The sequence below is a fragment of the Melanostigma gelatinosum genome (genome assembly GCF_949748355.1).
Source record: "Melanostigma gelatinosum genome assembly, chromosome: 13".
In the NCBI taxonomy this organism is placed as follows: domain Eukaryota; kingdom Metazoa; phylum Chordata; class Actinopteri; order Perciformes; family Zoarcidae; genus Melanostigma; species Melanostigma gelatinosum.
In genome coordinates this window covers 13,250,034-13,270,407 of record NC_136646.1, presented here as the reverse complement: position 1 = coordinate 13,270,407, position 20,374 = coordinate 13,250,034, and the positions used below count along the sequence as shown (strand labels likewise).

Here is a 20,374-nt window from a genome sequence, read left to right as displayed (position 1 = left end):
CCCTTCATAAAATGGTTATCAGTTTTAACTGAAGATTGCATTAATGGTTAATTATCGTTTTGCTAATGCTGTTTTACGTTTAGAGATCATATTTAGATATTACTGCTGCAAATTTGGACATACATGGTTTTCACTGGACAGAAAAGGTTTGAAAATGTGTAATTTCGTAGTAACGAGTAACTAAAGCTGTCAGACAAATGTAGAGTAAAAAGTTAAACAGTTGCCTCTAAGATGTTGTGGAATAGAAGAATAAAGTTGCAGATAATATAAATACTAAATGTACTTTGTTACATTCAACCACTAAACATATGTAGGCTATATATAAAGTGATAACAGCAGTATGGTACTACTTTCAAATAAGACGCCCTTTATAAAGTAGTTGTAAGTTGGAACTAAAATGGTAAATAATTGTTTTTGCAATTTTGTATATGTTGTTCGCATTCAAGGATAAAATTGGCAATATTCTTAATTTTTCCCGCCCCTCTACACACGCACACACACAGACTCGGTCTCTCTCTTGATAGCGTATGCAAAAAACGACAACAAAACACAGCAATGTGTTATTAGTGCTTTTATGAAAACAGTATTTTCTCTTGCATACATAATACCAACTGTCATTCATACAACAGAGGCTTTACACTTTAACACTGCAAAGTCATACTGCACCATTTGTTACATGTTGAAATCCATCCGAATCATATGTGCTGTTATTACAGTAATCCATGTGCAGCACCTTTCATTACTGCACCATCTTATTATTAGGGAAGCTCCTTATAACAGCATTAAATGATTCACTGTAGCCTAAAGTAATGGGTGGTTGTGTAAGATTGTTGCAATTAGTGTTTAACCACAATTTTGAGATACGATTGTCGGGATGATAATTGGCTACACAAATAATTATGCAGGGATGTTATTAGAAAAGAGGCAAAGGAGGCTTCAAGCAAATATCGCTAACATATAAACACTTATTTTAACACGTGTGAAATGATGCTGGAGCAAATACAACAAGTGACATTTGTAATAATGTTAAGTTAAAGTTAATACTGTTTATATTTCAAGTTCATTTTGAAGTTGTAGAAATATATTGTCATAAAATTAAAAGTGGCAAGTATCTGAAGTATAAAGTAAGACTAAATGAATAAACAATTGCATCATTTGTTCATCCGTCATGCATAAAACAACCTATGACAATCTCTGAAACACTATTAAATCTGTATTACATCACGATTAGTGTTGAAACAATAATTAATAAAACAGTAATATTTTTCATTTCAATCACCTGCTTGGATTCCCACTTATAACACTTACTGAATGAGACAGCATCAGTTAAGTAAATGTTGTTTCTTGTTAAAATATCCTCATTCCTTAAGTTTAAGTTAAATACTGAAGTGTAAAAATGTTAAAATTCTTCTAAAATATAAAAGGATGAATTAACTCATCTTCAGTCCAAAATATTGTTGGCTAGCCACCTACACATGAGAGTAAACAACACTAAAATTAATTTTGTAACGAGTCCCATATTGGTGTTTTTCATGAACCACAATCCTCTGTGCCCTGTTTCCAGAGCACTCAGCACTGACAAGACCAGACTCTCCCACAGTGTATGATGGAGTCATTATCCTGAGGCAATTCATTTGCTAAGAGCTAGCGCGCTTCCTCATCTCTGAAAAACAACATCTCTCCGCCTGTAGTGGGAAGTGGCTTCGTGTAAATTGGACCACTTGAGGTCTGGACTGGGAGATCGGCTGGCAGCAACAACAGCAGTCTGTCTCTGCTCACATTCAGAGCTCCTTTTCCAAAGCCCTTTGTTGACAGAAAATGCAGCTTTCCATCTAGTTCAGATGCACGTCATGCTTCTCCTTTGGCAATGGCCATACGCTCGGACACAGTTTTGACGGGGACTCCTTTGCGGGTCACTTTAACATGGATGAAGAGGGTGGCGGGGGACAGACTGGAACCATCTGCCTTCAATAAATGAACATGTCGATAACCTGAGAAGAAAGATATCACAAACACACACACACACACATCACAAACACGCCACAGTGATGACTAGTCGATAATATGCACAGTAGATCTTTATGAGCACCTGTTCGTAGGCTTATGAAAGGTAAAGTGAACTGCCCCACGAAGTCATTTTTGGCAGTGTGATCATGGTCCTCCACGACAAACCGCACCAGAGCCAGTTCAGGGACCTGCAGCTGGAAGCTCAGAGTGCAGTCCCATCGTGGGTTGAAGCCTGTAGAGGGCGCACACGAGCCATAAATACATCATCCAGAGTAATGTACCTCTCAAACAAACTAATCATGGTCATGGACAGGAAAGGCTCCTACAAAAGATCTGTGCAGCTTAATGCTGTCATCTGTGGCCTCCTGCATTTACATCATCAAAAACAGCATTACAGCATACAGTAACATTATTTCATAGCAATATATTTGCCTACAAATACAGTACTAGTTCTCTGCTTAAAACATTTACAGTATACAGACAATAACATTGACACTTTAATTGATTTATGATGTCTCAGCGTTACCATTGTTGTCAATGCGGTGGGTTTTGTTTCTTGCATTATCAATAGCCACCCCATGAATTTCAACCCACACTTGTGGGTCCACAATGGAGCTGGCCTTCTCCGTGTTGATTTTTGGCAGCTGCTGCGCAGATATTATCTGAAAAGCAAAATGTAATTTGTCAATTGTCATATCCAATGCTGAGTCAAGTCAAATTCATTTTATTGGTATAAAATTGCTATTTTAAGGGCCTCACAATCTGGGCAGCATACAACTCCCTCTATCTTTAGAACCTCATTTCAGAGAAAACATGAAAAAAATACTTTCAATGGGAAGAAAGGAAGACATCTCTGGAACAGCTACAGAGGAGGAATACCTCTTGCAAATAGTGGTAGTAGTAGTCAGAAACAACAACATTAACATTGCACTATAGAGGAGCAACAACACAATACTAGGTAAATAAAGTGCAAACATACAGTTCTGATGTAAATGAACAAAGTATGTGAAAACTGGATTCCAGTGTGTCAAAAATCGAATTACTGCAACACTGTTACCACTCACTCGTATAGTCAGCTGGGTGGGGATGTGACCGGGGCCTCCACCCGTGATCTCCGGGTTAAAGTCGGAAGTTGGGCTGCACAGGAAGCCCGGTTTAAGAACATATCCACAGCGACCATTGGGGAGGAAGCGACCCTGGTTCAGGTCCATCTGCTCCCCGGAAGTCTGGTAGTTCAGAGCCACTGAACAGCACAGAGAGTGGAGTCAGTGACACGGGAAGCCTGATCACACCGACGGAAATGATTAAAGCACCGGTGAATGTTGTCAGTCAGTAAAAGCCGGTGACATCGTGTCTTATGATGTAGCAGCAATTTGCAGGAATGAGTCAGGATAACATTTCTTTGGCGCTTACTGACCACATAATGTGTTTCAAATGAATTGCCTTCATGTGCTGCCATCAGAACAGCATCCAAGCTTCTAGTCTGGAGTACTAACCCATCTGGCAGCCACCGTTCCACATTTCCTGAGGATCATAGTTGGATGATTTGAGGCGCTGGCCGGAGGGGTAGATCCGGCTCAGCTGCCTGCTGTTGTGTCTCACAAAAAGCTTTCCTGCGAATGAAAAGAAGAAATCCACATGCCATGATACACTGGAGACTGATTATATTTTGTGTAGAATCAGCTGCAGTAAAGCGACGTCAGAAAATCACTTTGACTTGTCTCTATGTAATATCAAGATGCAATTATTTCCATTGTTGTACCCGAGTCTTTGATGAGCCTGAGGGCATCACTTTCAGAGAAGGAGGACATTTCATTTGAAGGTTTTTCAGACACATTTTCAAAGCCACGGAAGGGGACACTTCTGCAGTACACCACCAGCTCTGATAGCTCTGGGCTCAGTTTAGAACAGACCTGAAAAGGTCAAATACAAACATAAAATAAAATGTTATGCGATTATCTTAAAGTTCACTTTAACAGCTTCTCAGGCTTAACGACAAGTCTTGCTGAACTGACCTTTGCAGGATCCTTCTTGGGGGTGTTCTTGTTGCCGCTTGCTGGTTCATCTTCAGAGCTTGAGGAGAAGCTGGTACAGCTGCCGCCCTTGCCCAGCTGGCCCAAGTGAGGAATCTGCTTCTTCCCTTTCACCAGAATACGCCCCTTCAGCTCCTGCAACGAAGGTCATTGGAACAAATGACTGCATTAGAAAACCAGACAGCCAGATGTCTTTGAAGAAGGATCTAGCTGCGTGTCGGTGTGTGTTGTACCTCAGGAGAAGGCAGATCCTTCGGCGGCTGGTCACTGAGCGGCTTGGTGAGCAGTTTGCTGCCCAGGATGGTGCGGAGGTGCGTGGCCATGACGGCCTGCTGCTCCACAGAACAGTGGTTCTCCAGGGACAGGATTAGAGGATATGGTGACGCCTGCGGGGAGAAACGCAGAAAAAACACATATGCTGTGTCATTGAAATGCAATCAGATCGCATGATAGCTATGCAGTACCTAACGCTGCAATGCAACAGTACTGTATGTCAAAACCAAAATACCGCAGGGTTGCCACATAGCAACCACAAGAAGCGCAGCGGGCCGTGAAAGCAAGAAGTCTGACTGACAACTCACTCATTTCATTAGCAGTATCAAGGAGCAGCGAGCATACTGTCATAGCTGAGGATTTACACCAGCCAATCAAGTTCCTCTGACCTTAAAGGCGTACTGGACGATGGTTTCAATGACCTCCTTGAAAGGCACTTTGGAGGTGAGCGTGTGGCCATGGTAGATGACAGGTTCACCTTTATCGCCATCCCAGCAGTCCAGCTCCACGCAGCGACAGCCCTGATTCAGAGCCCTGTCATTGAAAGACACGTACTTCAGCATTCAAATTAAGAACACCTGAAATATGTGCTGCTTGATGACGTTTTTTTGAGTCTCTGTCGGAGTACCTGATGTACGGCTCAGTGCTGCTGGCGCCGGTGACTTGGTCCTTGGTCAGGTAAGTGTTGTGCGACGAGGAGATGAAGTAGTGGGCCAGAGGGCGGCTCATGTCCTGGTAGACTCTGGCATGGTCAGGATTAACCACATCGTTCTCCCGGGACAGCATGTACATGGTGAAACCATTCTGGGTCATGAAGTGGTTCTTCTGAGCTGCAATGAATGGCAAAGTGTTTAAAGAGTCTTTTAGCAACTTTGTCAGAAAAAAACTGCTATGAGTTTAACTAAAGGGTTGAAACAACATGCATTAGGACCCTGCACAAGGGAGAAAAGCAAGGACAAGGGAGTGGTTACATTCATCACAGCTTCATTCTCTCACACGGATTAAGCTAAACAGTTTACATATTGTTGAAATCATTCATCGTCTGGTCTTCAGCTTACCAAACGTCTCCCTCATTCAGTTCAAATGATGTTTTACTGAAAGCGAGATGATGTAACCGTTGAGAGAAAAAAAGATTTGTTCTTCTACTTACAAATACAAATCAAATTCATGAGAAACAAAACACAACATTGCTCAAGTCAACAATATTGTTTGCTGTCATTTATTTATGCATAAGCCATTTTAGGCCATTTTGTCTCTCAGTGAACATAACTTACTCTCATTTGCTTGATTTGAACTTGTGCTAATAAATAGAAACTCCGCTCTCTGACACATTCTTCCTTGGATATTCTGGGTTTGAGTTGTTGTGGGTGGCATTTTGTTACTTTTCATTGCAGATATCGCTGGTGCAAACTACTTAGTTCTTCCTTAAAATAAACCAATTGAACTGCTGGAAACATGAAAGCACATCACATTATTGCACAGCAGTAGAGGATTTTGCCTCAGTGTTTAGAACAGCAAACGTCTTCACAGGTATAAGCAGCATCACTTTTGTCATTTTATCCAATGGGACATTCACAGTGTTGGTATGAAATCGTCGTGTGCTCTTTCTTTAAAGCCTTTAATGATTGCTTTTAGGACCTACCCCAGTCATTGAGCTCGTAGGTGAGCGTGAGGCTCTGAGCATGATTCAACGAGGCATCTTCTCCTTGGTCTCCCAGGAAGTCCCGCAGCTCAGCAGTGGCGAGCACACAACCATTACTTGAATACTGTCTGAAGACTGCGTCCAGCTCGGGCCGTCGCAGAAGCTCCCTGCAGAACTCCTCGATCTCGATATGATCTAGACGACCATCACAGGATCTGTCACACCTCTGGGATGCGAGGGGATAAGGAGTTCAAGGAGTTCAAAAAGGACACAAATCGGACACACACAGAGACACATGGCAAACACAGTCTGCTTTTATTTTGAGAATGCTTCCAAATTCCCTGGGATGAAAGCATCTCCATAAGAAATCAACCCAGCTGTGTGTACTTACAATACAAATACGGGTACTTGGGGATGTTCGGTATTGGAAAGTGCATCGGGACGGAGCATAAAAACCAACAATTCAGCTATAATGGAGAGCTGGGGGACATAGCAGGCAGTAATGCCCCACAATAAAGAAAAAGCTGGGTCTTGCTTTGTTGAGGGGAAGACAAGAGGGAGGGGATAAAGACAAAACAACAAAAAGACAACAAAAAGAGGATAATTTATAGGCGCTAACAAATGAAGATGCACAGGATGATCCTGACCTTGAATAAACAGCGGGCATACTGCTCGCTCAGGTCAATGTTGATCATCTGGAGGAGCCGTTTGACCTCGTCGTAGCTCATCTTGCCGTCCTGGTTCTGATCCGCTCGCCTCAGGTAGCTTCGGATCCAAGTGTAGAGGGTTAAGGACTAAAACCTCAAATCAATTGAGGCAGGCTTTGGGTTCACAATGTGCATGGATACACTTCAATCTTACAAGTTTCTGTTATTCAGCGTTCCTCCTTGATATATATGAGGGTGGACAAAATAATAGAAACCGTCTGATGCCATACAATTGAACAGCAACACCAACTGCAGCCTCAGAAATGATCATAAAGTGAAACAAGCACAATTGTAACCTTCACGAAGGTGGGTTCTATTGCAGAGCTGTTGTATTCAACTGCTTTGGTTTTAGCTATGTGTACCTAATAAACTGGCAACTGAGCATATCCTGAAAGGCATAATGCATCTTTTGTTGACTGTTGAACTTGTGAGCACAACGTTCAACTTAGCTGTTGCCTCAGGATCTATCAAGATAAATCCTGCAGGACAAAAGTGTCTATCAAATAAATGAAGTCTAATAACTGCATTAAGGAGTTGATGGCAACATAAGGTTAATTATAGTTTGTCACCTGCATATGGAAACTGTAACACAGAAAGCGCACGCATACACGTTCACGATAAACATCACCCAGGCTGCATTATGAAACATAATAGACGAGATAACAAGATAATTGCCCTGATGATTTATATGATATATATATATACCGAAAATAACTAAAAATAGATCAACAGAGAAGCAAGGCGATGCTCTTAATGGTTTACTCTACCTGATACAGTCATATTATCCGCTGGCTATGAGGGGCTGTACCTACCAGTAAAAGTCTGACTATATTTAGACATGACATTTTTTCCTAGTTGTTACTGCTCACTTTAGCTATGCTGTGGATGTGAGACGGCACATGTGACAGCAGAGTCAGTCGCCATAGCAATGCTGCCTCAGCTACAGTGTATTTATTCTGGCATATTAGAAATTGTGCAGGATATTGGTCCAGTTTTTGCTTCTGAGTCATGTCGGCCACGTGCTCCTTTAAAGTGCGGATCCCTCGCACCCAGTGCTGAGCATCATCCTCACAGGGGCACAGCAGGTCCAGGCTTTTCCTGGCGCCCCTGAAGACCACTGTGAAGCACTTGCTCTCCGGCACCGACCCGCTCAGCCGCCTCAGCGCCTCGGACTGGCAGCCTTCGCGCACGCACTCCACTTCTGTCACTGCGACTGGAGGAGGAGAGGGAAAGAGAAAATAGGTTCTTGTGTTGTCGAGTAAACACAGCTCTGCCACAAGGAGTGAAGCAGCTAAAGGTCACACGTCATTTCCTTTTAGGGATTCATAAGTCCCACAAAGCAGAGTGCCATAGCAACAGGATTGTAAAAATAAAACATGCACCTTAATGGGTTTTATACTAGTTATTATCTCAACATGGTCGCTGTAAATGATAATTTGGAGTTGTGTTGGCTAAACGCTAACATCAGCATGCTAACATGCTCATAATGGCATCTAAGTCGAGCATGTGACTTCTGCTAATTAGCTCTAAACACAAAGTACAGCGAAGGCTGCTGTGAATGTCATTAATTCTGCAGGTATTGCAGGTTTGGTAATAAACCCAAGGTAGATTAAAAAAAATCAGTTGGTAACTATTTTTATTGATTCATCGTTTCACGCATTTTTCAAGCAAAAATAGCTCATATTTGCTGGTTCAAGCTTCTAAAATATAAGGATTTGCTGCTTGTTTTCATCATGTATGTATGACAATAAATAAAACATTATTTTGGTTTTGGACAAGCTATTTAAGGACATCACTTTGGGCTCTGGGATGTTGTGAGTATTTTTCACTGCTGTTGACGTTTCATAGACTAAATGATCAACAATGAAGTCATTGTCAGTTACAGATCTAAACCCAGGTATTGTAAACATCAAATGTACCTGATGATGGCGCCCAATGAAGAGTCGGGGGATTACCAGAGATTTCTTACTTCAGTCTGGACCATAATGGTGGACTGACAGACTAACATCCCCACATGAATTATTCTAGCAAAGCAAAAAAACAGATTTCTACTTTTTTATCAAGGTATAACTGTTTTTGAAGGAGTCACATGCCAAAAAGGTTGAGCTCTACAACTTCATGTGATCTGATTTCATATTTTCTGGTGAGACCGCCAAACACACAAACACTGGCTTCTAGCTGATCCTAACACAACTTTATTCAGCACAGCATCTTGTCTATTTCTGCAGTGGGATGCCTGCTGTGTAGTGATCCCTCAGTCGGGTAGTAAACTCAACTGAGAATGAGGCTATTGCCTGACAACAGCCTCATTCTGTTGCTGAAGGTCAAAAAGCCTCTGTATTCCACCTCTTCAAAATTACTCCACATTCCTCTTTTGTGGTTATCCCAGAGACGTGGTAAAAGGGACAAGAATGTGTGTGTGTGTGTGTGTGTGTGTGTGTGTGTGTGTGTGTGTGTGTGTGTGTGTGTGTGTGTGTGTGTGTGGTTTACAAAGGGACAGCAGAAGTGCGAAGTGTTGTATTCAATGCCAAGTGCTTAAGAGCATCAGAGGCAGCGCTGAACTGGACGGCGCCAGATCACACTGGACCTGGAGAACCGCCTTGAGCTCGGAAAAGAGGAACCAAGCCAATCCTCCATCCTGGATTCACACAAACACGCACTTGAAAGTCAAACAGATATGTTCCCCAGCAGCCTGCCAGTGCAGAATTATCGCTATCTGTCTGAAGAGGCCCGGCTATCCTCACACCATTTGTTGACATCATTGTAAGCAGCGATACATGCGGCAACTCGACCACTCTGTGTCTATTTCTGGAGCTACAATCAAGACGGCCTTCACAAAACCAAACCTGACAACCCAACCACCCTCCCTCGCTGTAAGGCTAGCTTGGGGATAGCATTAAACTGCTCTTCGACATCAGGAAGAAGGGCACAAACAGGTGGAAGGTGGGGGAGCTAAAACGTCCAGCGACAAGGAAGAAAATAAAAAGATGGCGAGAGAGATTTATCACCCCACCCAGCTTGCAGTCAATTTTCATTCCAAGAGTAGATTTAGCTCCAGAAAAAAGTGCGACGTAAAGAAGAGTTGAGATAACGTAAGTGCACTGTCATTCTCTACAGAGTGTAATCTCTTTTGTTTGAATGCCTTTGCTGTGTCAATACGAGAGGTGAAATGCCTCTGCTGAGGTTATATAAGCTAATGTTGCTCTCTAAAAGCCACCATCTTCTCCGCATTTATATTGTGTTTTTTGTTATGATTAATGTCCCAATCAGGTGTAATGTCTCCGTCTCCCTGTTTCATGACTCTTTCAAGCATTTGCGTTCATGTAAGCCACTGGTGTAACTTGACACAGTGTGCCATTGCAGATATGACATGAATGGTAGTTTAAAAAAAATGGGGGATTTGAGAAGTAAAATTTAAAAATAATGTGTGAATATTACATTCCTCACTGAGAGTATCTGTGTCGTTTATAGTTTTATTACAACAGTTTTGCATTGTTTCTGCTTTTTCTTTGCAAAGTCAGTCCACACAAAAGTAAATTAATCTCAAATTCGCTTATTTTTATCGAGCCATGCAGATAGTTTTACTGAAAACATTTTTAGATTTCTGTCACTACCAGTGAGTGTGTACTCCATGTGGAATCATCACTATCAAGGAAGTTATAGATTATTGGTTTAGTAGTGAGCCAGCAGTCTGGACCTGACTATTCACGAGTCCAGGTTTATGAATCGGTACATAAACTACACATGATTATTGTTTAGCCAGATTGCAGAGCCTATGATTAGTTTCCTCACTTGCAATGGAAACAAACAGCCCTATGATAAAGCAAAGTATGAGATGAAGCCAAGATAAAACAGCTCAACAAACCTGAACAATAAGCTGGCGCCCTGACTCACATCCCAGTCTGTACTGGGCTGGTGGAAGGCCTGCTGATCTTTCTCTCCATAGCACCCCTGTGGATACGTTTCCTTTCAGTCAAAGCCCTGTTCCTCCAATCTGATATCGCTCAAGCTTCCTCTTTTAAAACCAATTTCTATTCATGAGCACTTTTTCTTTCACAGCTATACTTCTCCTCCTTAACCCGCCTCACTTCTTATCGCTAACTCTTGGTCCTTTGCCTCTTTTTCACCTTCACCCTCCCTCCTAGTCTGCTCAAGCCAGACCACACACACTCTCACACACACACTCTCACAAATACACTGTGCTCTCCATCCCACTCTCCCTGTTCTTAAAGCTATAAGTTTCAGATATACTCACATGTCTGCTGGGCTTTGGCTTTGCGGGAGCTCTTGGTGGATTCACACCACACAGTGAGTCCGTCATCCAGCAGCCGCAGGTTCCGGCTCTTCTGCCACCTCGAAGAGCGAACTTTCACCATGTTGCAGCCCTGCATCATCACGCGTACGTCCTCATTGTCCAGCAGCCCTGGAGCACACAAACACACACACACACACACACACACACACACACAAAACAAACAGGACGTTTACTGTAAAAACAAACTTTGATTCAGTTTGACATTGTGTCATCAGCAAGGGCAGTTTGTCTTGGGTTTGAGCCATTTAATTGTGTCGACATACAAGGACATAAGGTTTCTAAAAACATTTCTAAACGTAACGTCATCATTTCTCTGGGGAAGTTTGTAGGTAAATCCTAATCTTTTGTCTCTGTCTGTAAGGTTGACAAGGCTATGCTAGCACCTCTGTAAGGATTAGCCACAGTGTTGCTTTGTGCTAAATGCTGTCATGCTCACAATGACAATGCAAGCATGCTGATGTTAAACAGGATTAAGCATGCTAAATATGTAGCTGCACTGTTTGCTAATCAGCATATATGCTGATTAGCATGCACTGTTTGCTAATCAGCATATATGCTGATTAGCAAACAGTGCAGCTGAGGCTGATAGTGTTGCAGGTATTTGGTCATAAACCAAAGTATTTTAACTACATCATGGGTCAGAGAGTGACATTTCTTGGTAGTGGATGTTGCTTTTTAAAATTACCAACTCTCATACACCCCCCCCCCCCCCCAAAAAAAAAAGAAAAACCCTTGTTTACTGTATTTATCAAGCCGACCTCACATAGTACAGTCACAACAATGCTGCTTATACCCTAAACCCAATGCTGTGTTTCATATACAAACCTGTGCAAAAGGTTTCAGTGTGCTGAGTGAAGCTGCCGTGGATTGTGTTAAAAAGTGACTTGTTTCAACAAAGCAATGTTTCTCTGTGCATGTTCTTAGAGCCTAAACTTTGTGAAAATGAAAAACCTACTTAAAGAATGAAGCTGAGAGAAATCGAATGCTGAGATGTGAATCAGCCATGATAATTTGTAGATTTATATGTCTCTTGGGAGAGTAGCAGGCCAAGAGACAGTATTTGCCTGGCTGTACCGTTCATAGTAGTTCTCCCTAGGTATTACCATCACATTGAAATTGAATCAAGAAGCTAAAAGAAATGCAGAGCCTCAGAACAGAGGTATTGTCATTATTTGTTGTCAGCACTGAAAGGATCAGGGCAAGTTATAGGATAGAATAAAAGATCAAAGCAGGAGGCATGGTGGACACGCAACACAGGTTTAAGTTGAGAGTCGACAGTAAGTTAACGCCCAGTCATGTGGTATCAGTGAGACACAGAAAGGAAAACAAGTAACTACTGTATGTAGGCTACTGCTGTTTGGTACATTTCCTATAACTTGTTAAAAAAACAGAAAAATGTTATGATCAATCAAAAAAGCAAACACTTGCACAATATACAATTAATTTGAATTTACAAGTACAAGGCCACTTTTCCATCTTAATTAAATAAGGAATAAAGTAGAGCTGACATGATTAGTCAATTAATCTATTCGTCAATGAACTGTGGAAGTTGAGCCTGTTCCACAGCGAGGAGGCCTGACCACGTGTCCAGCTGCTTTGTACAGTCGACACACTGCAACAATAAATCTACCAAAACTGGTTTACAATTAAAAGGAATTGAATCCCACTGATGCAAGTACGATTACAGTTACACAATGGAGTAAATTACTCCTAAGAAATATTACAATATTAACCCACTTTGGAAAAAACTACCTCTGGTCCCATGAGACACAGCCGTCCCAGGCAACCACAAGCTAAAAAGAGGCAGAAAAACACTTTCTAGACCCCGCCCTCATATCCGTTCGAAACTCCTCCCCTTCCGTTTATCCCAATTCCTATTGGCTAACTTCCAGGAGTGTATTCGCCTGTCTGCCTTTCTGTCCCTGAGTTTACTAACGCATTCAATGACTGTCAGTTATGGTTTAATCCCTCTATGATAAACATTCCATATAATAGATAAGACTTTGCAACTTTTGGCAAAAGCTACATGTCTCAAATTCTACTGTTAGCTACTAACCCTAAAACACTTTATGCTTATCTTAATTATGCATTTCCAAAACGCTTATGATTATGACTAATTATGATTTCTTAATTATGAATTATTAATCACTTTTATTATATCTACTGAACACACAGTTCTATGCTCAAATTTCTTACAGAACATAGAACCCCAGAATTTTTGACTTTTCTCTGACATTATATAGACCAAACATTTAGATGGTTAATCATACAAAACAACCTGCAAAATATTCGAGAATGAATTACATTGCCAGCTGCAGCTCTAATCTAAAACTAAGGATGATTTTGGACGGCAGGGTTGAAGGTGAAAGGACAAGCGAGGAGTGTTTACACACTAGTTCAAACATGACAGACCCACAGACGACTCAGGGTGCAATCCAATACTGTGGCGTGGACAATGTAAAATTCTGTAAAATGTACTGATTTTTATGAATATTTCTACAATTAGTTATTTTGTAAAGTTGTATGAAACTATATGAAAATGCTTAAAACTGGTGGGACGGTTTGCAAATTAACATTTTGCTTAAGAGGTGTAAAATTTGTCAAAAGCTTTTCGTGGTAAAATGTGATTACTTGCATGATTTTGTCATAGTAAGTTACGTGTTAATAAAACACATTCAGCTATGCCTCATTGCTTCTTTTGCAGGGATGAATGGGGCCTCTCACAGAGCATCTTTCTCTTTCAGGACGTTTCAAAGGAAAAGTCGATGCAAACTCTCACTCTGGTTGAATTATTCTTCAGGATTTCGTCTCTTCTGCTCACCTACAAAGATTTGTCAACACACAGTTGGCAAAGTTCCTTTAACTTTCCTTTCAATCACAGTCCTCATACTGTCGGTGCCAGTTGGCTAACAAACCTCCTCAGAGGGCCCCTGAAGCTACAGCACAACAGAAACTGTTCTCAGCTCCCTCCCCCCGACTACAAACTGTGAGTGCAGCCGTGTATCTCTCCCCAACAGGGTCGAACACAAAGAAATCCCCCTACGACCCCTCCATCCATAACAACCATGTTTTTCCAAGCTGTTACCACATGCAAGGCATTCTCACAGGCGGAGTACATGGACCAGATTAATGTGCAGGTCACTGACCATGCTAAACTGCCCAAAGAACCTTAACTGCCTAAGTCTCAACCCGCGGCTTCATCTTATTATTGCTTCTCCAGCCAAATCCACATTCTTGTTTTCCTACCTGCTTTGTTTTAATATTTAATAAGAGAGCAAGTGAGGACAAGCCTGAAAGGGTTGGCCAATCCACAGCTTGTGTAAACAGAGGCACATTCACATTTTATACGCTCCTGAAAACCTCTTTATTTAAGGGTGTAAACGGAGGGTTGGGCATGATTCTTAGAACTGAATCGTGTTTTTGTTTTCACTGTCTCCTGCAGAAAATCTGGTTGACATCCCCTTCATCAGATGGTCAAAGCTCTGCATGCCGACTGGCTAGCAACCATGCTGATGTATTTTGTTGCAAGCATTTCAACACATCGCAGACATTATAAAAGCAGCTGAATTAGCAATGTGGGAGTGGAAAGAGAGCTAAAAGAGTCTACAACCATGCTAGCTGCCAACCAAGCCCAGCAGTGCTTTGAGCTAAATGCTAGCACCAGCATGCTAACATGCTCTAACTGGCAATGCCAACATACTGATGTTAAGCACACGTTTATCATGTTAAACATCTCAATTCAGGTGCAAAAATAGCATGCTAACATTTGCTAAGTAGCACTAAACAAATGACTGAGTACAGCTGAGGTTGATGGGAATGTCATTAGTTTTAAAGGTATTTGGTGATAAGAAAGATTTTGACCTGACAAGGGTGCGAGAGGAAATGTTAGCCACACTAGCATCTCTGTGACTTTGCACAGCCCTGTTTTGAGCACAATGCTCACAGTGACAATGTTAATATGCCGATGTTTCCCAGGTCTATTGTTCACCATCTTTACCATCTTAGTTTAGCATAATGCATGTGCCATGCCAGCATTTGTTTGCCATAAACACAAAGTACAGCTCAGGCTGATTAGTTTTGCAGGGATTCCGGTCAACAGCAGCACTGGATTGAATTTTCACTATAATGATGACACTACTGTATATGTAAAGCTAAGGTATCCCCAAAGTGATTATAATTCATCCTGTGAAGGACATAAATGTCTGCACCAAATTTCATGTCATCGGACATCTATAAAATAGTTGTTGAAACATTTTACCTAAAAGCATTAATGTGAACCTCGGCGCCAGAGGAAAAGTCAAAGGGATTCATCGTCTGGGAACCACGAATGTCTGTACAGAAATTGGTGGCAATCTGTTCTGACAGATGTTGAGAAGATTCACAGGATAAGACCTGCTGTCAGAGCTAGAGGAAAAGTCAGTCCAGTCAGTCATGAACGTCTCATCCAAAAGTTGCGAATAGTATTTCAGTCTGGACCAAAGTGGTGGACCAGCTGACCGACAAACCACCAGAGAGCTAAAAACTTGTAAAACAGCTCTATGTGAGAACAACTGGCTAAAATAAAAATAAAACACTGCTGGATCAGCTGTGAGAAAAAAATAAATATTAAAATCAGTCCCATAAGGAATATTTCTCTGAGGGTACGTGTGTCCACACTGTGAGCAGCGGGAGCGCCTTCAAACTGAGAGGAGGATCAGAAAGAACATATCAGCTGGTCAGTATTAGATCGTGTCTGCACGAGTCCTCTTCACCCCCACATACCAGATCCTCCTGGGACACGGTTCACGTTTCTCTCAGCATAACTGTCACGAGAGTCAGCTAGCAAGGAGTCTACACTTGCACAAAGATAGAAAAGTTAGAGTGTTGTTGACATGATATGGGAGAAGGGTCACTTCGATTTTCTTAATTCTGTCTCACAGCTGTCCCCAAAAGACGGGTCTAGCCTTTCATGAAAATGATGATAACCAGAGTTAAAAGGTGACCTGAGGAAAGCTTAACAATAAAGTGATTGTACTTTGGAGTTGTGACACTCAGCGGCTGATCTGAGAACATATTCCCATGAAACAAACTGAGTGTTATTTTGAAATGAAGAATTACTGCCAATGTTGTTGTTTTTGGGGACGGCACACTGTTGAGCATGAAAGCAAAATACTGAATACAAAGAGGCAGCCTCTTTGTATTCAGCTGAAAATGAGCAGCACTCAGTTTTAGCATTCTCTTTGTCTTTCATAATGAATTCATTCATTTACTTATTAATGAGCAGGATGAACACACGGTGGGGAGTCCATAAACAAGGACGTAATTGTTGTTTGAGTCTCTTTTCTTTTGGATTGTTCATATCATGATGATTTAAATATTCTGGTGTAAAGAAAAATTGGATTTTCTACGTGTTCAAGCTTGCTAAAATGACTTAAAAGACTTAAAAGTCTGAAAAAGACAAGATAGAAGATTGAATTAGTATTTCCCTACTATGTTGGTCTATGTTGTTCAAAATAACTTTTCTAATCAGTTTACATAAAATTAGGAAAAGCCACTAATACATCAATTTGGGTTTCTCTATTATTAGTATTATTTGAAAATGTAGCATTCTGGATCTGGTTTCATGTGAATTTGTGGTGTTTTGCAAGCCTAAACCAATAAAGTTGTGTGTTTTGTTTGTGTCTGTTTGTACTCACAATAAACTAATTGCTGTGTTTCACCATCACAGCACCGCAAAGGTCCAGAGTTGACAACACAGACAACAACCTCAGACTCTCTCTCTGAAACTAAATCCACAAACCCCCACAGGGGACGTCTGTGGCAGTGAATATATTCATCCATGTGTACATTTGTCTGATTCAAACATATGTAGCCGGCAATGAAATGTGCAGTGCACGGTAAATACGAAAACCCAACCCGGGCCTTGTCGTGGCCCGTGGTCACACATAGATGATCTCAAAACTAACAAACCTCAGGTTCACATGAAACTTTAACTGTAGGAAAAGGCTTACAGTCAGTGAGAAATCTTTGAACGATAAAGTAAGACTACTCCTGTGACTCCACATGCCACAAAATTCCACTCTTGGAAATGACAAAGGTACAGTGTGGGTTGTTCCATCTGAAGTAAGGATTAAAACGCAACTAAGACATGTTGTGTTTAAGGCCAACTGACTGATTTGTGATGATACATGGGGTAAGGGGTCAGGGACGGGTGACCTCACTGGCTTCATTATTCAGAATTAGCGGGACGCTTGAATATCGAATCGACAGTCGTGCATTACATTTTCAGGCACAGAGATACAGTTTCACAACTCATACATCAGTAATGCTTCAAGAAGTGTCTGCATAGTGTCAGAGTTTCAATTACCCCAAGTGTCTGCATAGTGTCAGAGTTTCAACATAGTCTGCCGTGTCAATGCCACGGTCGGGATCCCTGCACACACACTGTTGTGAAAGCATGACAAATAAGGGGTTCAGTGTTTTGGGATTAAACGTTTGGAGCAGGATTTTAGTTGTCTGAAAATACAAATGTAATGTAACAAGGACACAAATAGTTCATCAGCAGCAGCGTGAAGTTGTTCTTGATTTTAAAGAGTGATTTCTTGTTGGGTTTTTAAAAAAACTCTGTGGTGGGGAAATACTGCGTGCTGTATTTTATTGTGAAATCACGGGTACAGTCATTGTATTGCTCGTATTTAAAATGTCCGGTATACAGTTCTCGTTGTAGTTTATAAACAACTTAATTATTGATGTCATGCTATTCACTGGATTTTGTAAATCTCCCAAAGACCGTGAAACAAATACATGAATTCTACACTATTGGCCTCAAGCTGCAGTTTACATTTGTAGTACCGTAGTATAAATAGGTCAAAACCGTGGTCCCGACTTCCAGTTTCTTTTCAGAGATTCTGACAGGTGCTCTGTCGCTGCTCAGCAGGTGTCTTTGGGGTGTATTTTGGGGCGAGGTGTCACCATGAGCTGAGAGTACTTAAGTGAAGGGAACAGCAGCCAATCAGTGTTGGGCTGAGAGCCAGTAGGAGCCTGAATCACATCAGTGGGCTAGTGAGGGAGTTCAGCTCCTCATAAACACATGATCACTTGAACTACACCCACACTGCCCGGGTTGGGCTCGGGTTGATGTGTCATTATCTGCTAGTTAACAGCAAAAAAAACAAAAGCTGTTATTCATAAACTGTTTCCTCTAATGAAACTCACTATTACTTGATTGTTTTAACTTGGGGGGCCAACTAGGTCACAAGCACATGGACAGACGGTACATATACAGTCCTGAATGAAAAAAACACATTTTAAGCTTAACGTAAGACAAATAATCCTCACAAGTAATCAGTAGCTTGCAAAGAAAGTAACTGGTGCCAAGGAAAATCTTATCGTGTATGTAAAAAGGATGCAACACTAGTACTTGACATCCACATATTTAAGTCCTTGTTGTAACTTTGCGGCAACAGAAAGGAGCTTCAACACTTTGGATGTTTCCTTACCGAGCTTCCTGATGGGGTCCGTCGCCTTCTCGGCCCCTTTCCTCTTCTGCTCTCTGGGACTGGTGGCCGCCGACTTACCGCTGCCCAACATTATTGCAACTCCGGCGAAAATAACCGCAGGCTGCAAATTTAAGACCCGAGGCTTGCCCGATAACTCGGGGATAAGTCCGGGAGCGTGCCGTTCAAGAAAGGCCCCCACAAGGAGAGACAGCTAAGCGCAACAGTTAGTCGTTTTCCACATGTGTAGAGTCCCTCCCAGACGCTGCTCCCCATGTGCGTAATATGACTCCAAACAAGGCGCACACTTTACGCACTCCCACCTCCTCCTGCTGCCCCAACAAACCCCAAAGAACTGCACGAACCACAGATGGTCAAGTTCGTGAACACGAGTAGCCTACATGCACTCAAGTAACGTACTTAGTACAATTTTGAGGTAGGCTTGTTCTTTTGGTGTATTTCAAGTTTCTTTTACTTTATACTTCTATTCTACTACATTTCAGAGGAAAATATTCTACGTTTTACTTCATTATTGTTTTTTTTATTACTTTAGCTGCTAATTGCTTTGCAAATTTGGATGATTAGCACAAAACATAATCAACTAATACATCATGGTTTATTATTATAGGCTAAGATACGTTAGTGATCGTTGGGGGGTAAATTCACAAGCCTCCCTGCAGTTCATATAAAGTCATTCAACAAGCTCCACCTATACCTGCTGCAGGTATACTTCAATGAATCAGTAATACAACCTAAACCCCATCAATCCTCGTTTCTTCTGCATAATAGGTACTTTTACTTCAATTATATTTTTATGCTAATACCTTCGTACTTTTACTTCAAATTTTGAATGCAGGACTTCTAAAAGTATTTCTGCACTATGGTATTTATTTTTTTTAGTTAGGCTGAAGTTAACTAGTACTTCGTCAACCAAGAGGGTTTAAGCTAGTATAATATGATGATATAATGGCTGCTTAATGTTTAATTCTCCCCGTTGTAAAGGTATAACACTAATACACTTTGTGTAGTAACCGTTAATGTGCAGAGAGGTGTACACCTAACTATCCAAAACCGAAATGTTGACATTTGGGCTTGAAATACACTCCTTTAAAAGGAAAGACAATAATAAAAACTTATATAAAGTGTACTTCACCTGTGTATGGATGGTTGTTTGAGTATTGATGACCATTGCTTGAAGGTTATTGTTTGCCTTTTATTGTGTGCCACTACATCTCTGGTCATCTAATAACTTTTATATTTTCCAGGTGAGGTTGGGGACAACTTGGGCCAATGACTGTATCAAAGTTCTGGGTAATTTGAGGGGGTGGGAATATAGATTAGGACATTATAAAACATGTTTACTTGTTGGTGAGAGTAAACAGGCACTAATTTCATAGAAATATTAAATATTCAATTCTTTATACCAATCAGTTAGAGTGCAGTGCCCCCTGTTGGCCATGACAAGAAATTGCAAATAACTTAACAACAACAATTATTTTCGAATCACATTTATCTTGCACAGCCAGATGTATCTAAATGGTGATGTGCGATATAAAAAATACAACCTAGACTTGATTCTTTTTTGTAAGTGAATGGAGACGTGCCCACAGTAGCAGAGCAGTGGCTGGAAACTTAATTTAGTCTTTGTAATGGAGTTATAAGAGAGAGCAGAGGGGGAAAGAGCTCAACTGGGTTGTCTGAAACTGGTCATGTCAGGAAAACCATAAAATGTAAGTTTCCCTGATCTGCAGCAATCCACAAGCTCTCTCTCTCTCTCTCTCTCTCTCTCTCTCTCTCTCTCTCTCTCTCTCTCTCTCTCTCTCTCTCTCTCACACATACATAAACAAGCAGGTTTGGTGGGGTGGGTGGGAGTCACTTAAAGTGACATGTTTCTCTCACTCAGTTATTTAATGCAGACAATG

At 41.4% G+C, this 20,374-nt stretch overlaps 1 protein-coding gene across 2 annotated transcripts; it reads right to left on the bottom strand.

Annotated features, from left to right (window-relative positions):
- Positions 1 to 565: 565 nt before the first annotated feature.
- On the bottom strand, positions 566 to 18,652 carry plcd3a (phospholipase C, delta 3a). Of its 2 annotated transcripts, none has more exons than XM_079281494.1 (15): positions 18,456 to 18,652; positions 10,918 to 11,085; positions 7,647 to 7,875; positions 6,603 to 6,732; positions 5,956 to 6,181; positions 4,942 to 5,143; positions 4,703 to 4,847; positions 4,274 to 4,426; positions 4,023 to 4,175; positions 3,770 to 3,920; positions 3,504 to 3,620; positions 3,072 to 3,250; positions 2,534 to 2,669; positions 2,090 to 2,239; positions 566 to 1,991 (listed from the first exon to the last, which is right to left on the bottom strand). In XM_079281494.1, the coding sequence occupies exons 1-15, from the start codon at positions 18,544 to 18,546 to the stop codon at positions 1,849 to 1,851; spliced, it is 2,373 nt and encodes a 790-aa protein (XP_079137620.1). In that variant the 5' UTR covers positions 18,547 to 18,652; the 3' UTR covers positions 566 to 1,848. The 2 variants fall into 2 exon arrangements, with proteins under 2 accessions (XP_079137620.1, XP_079137621.1); XM_079281495.1 differs by lacking the exon at positions 18,456 to 18,652 and adding an exon at positions 17,324 to 17,403.
- Between the last annotated feature and the right edge of the window lie 1,722 nt (positions 18,653 to 20,374).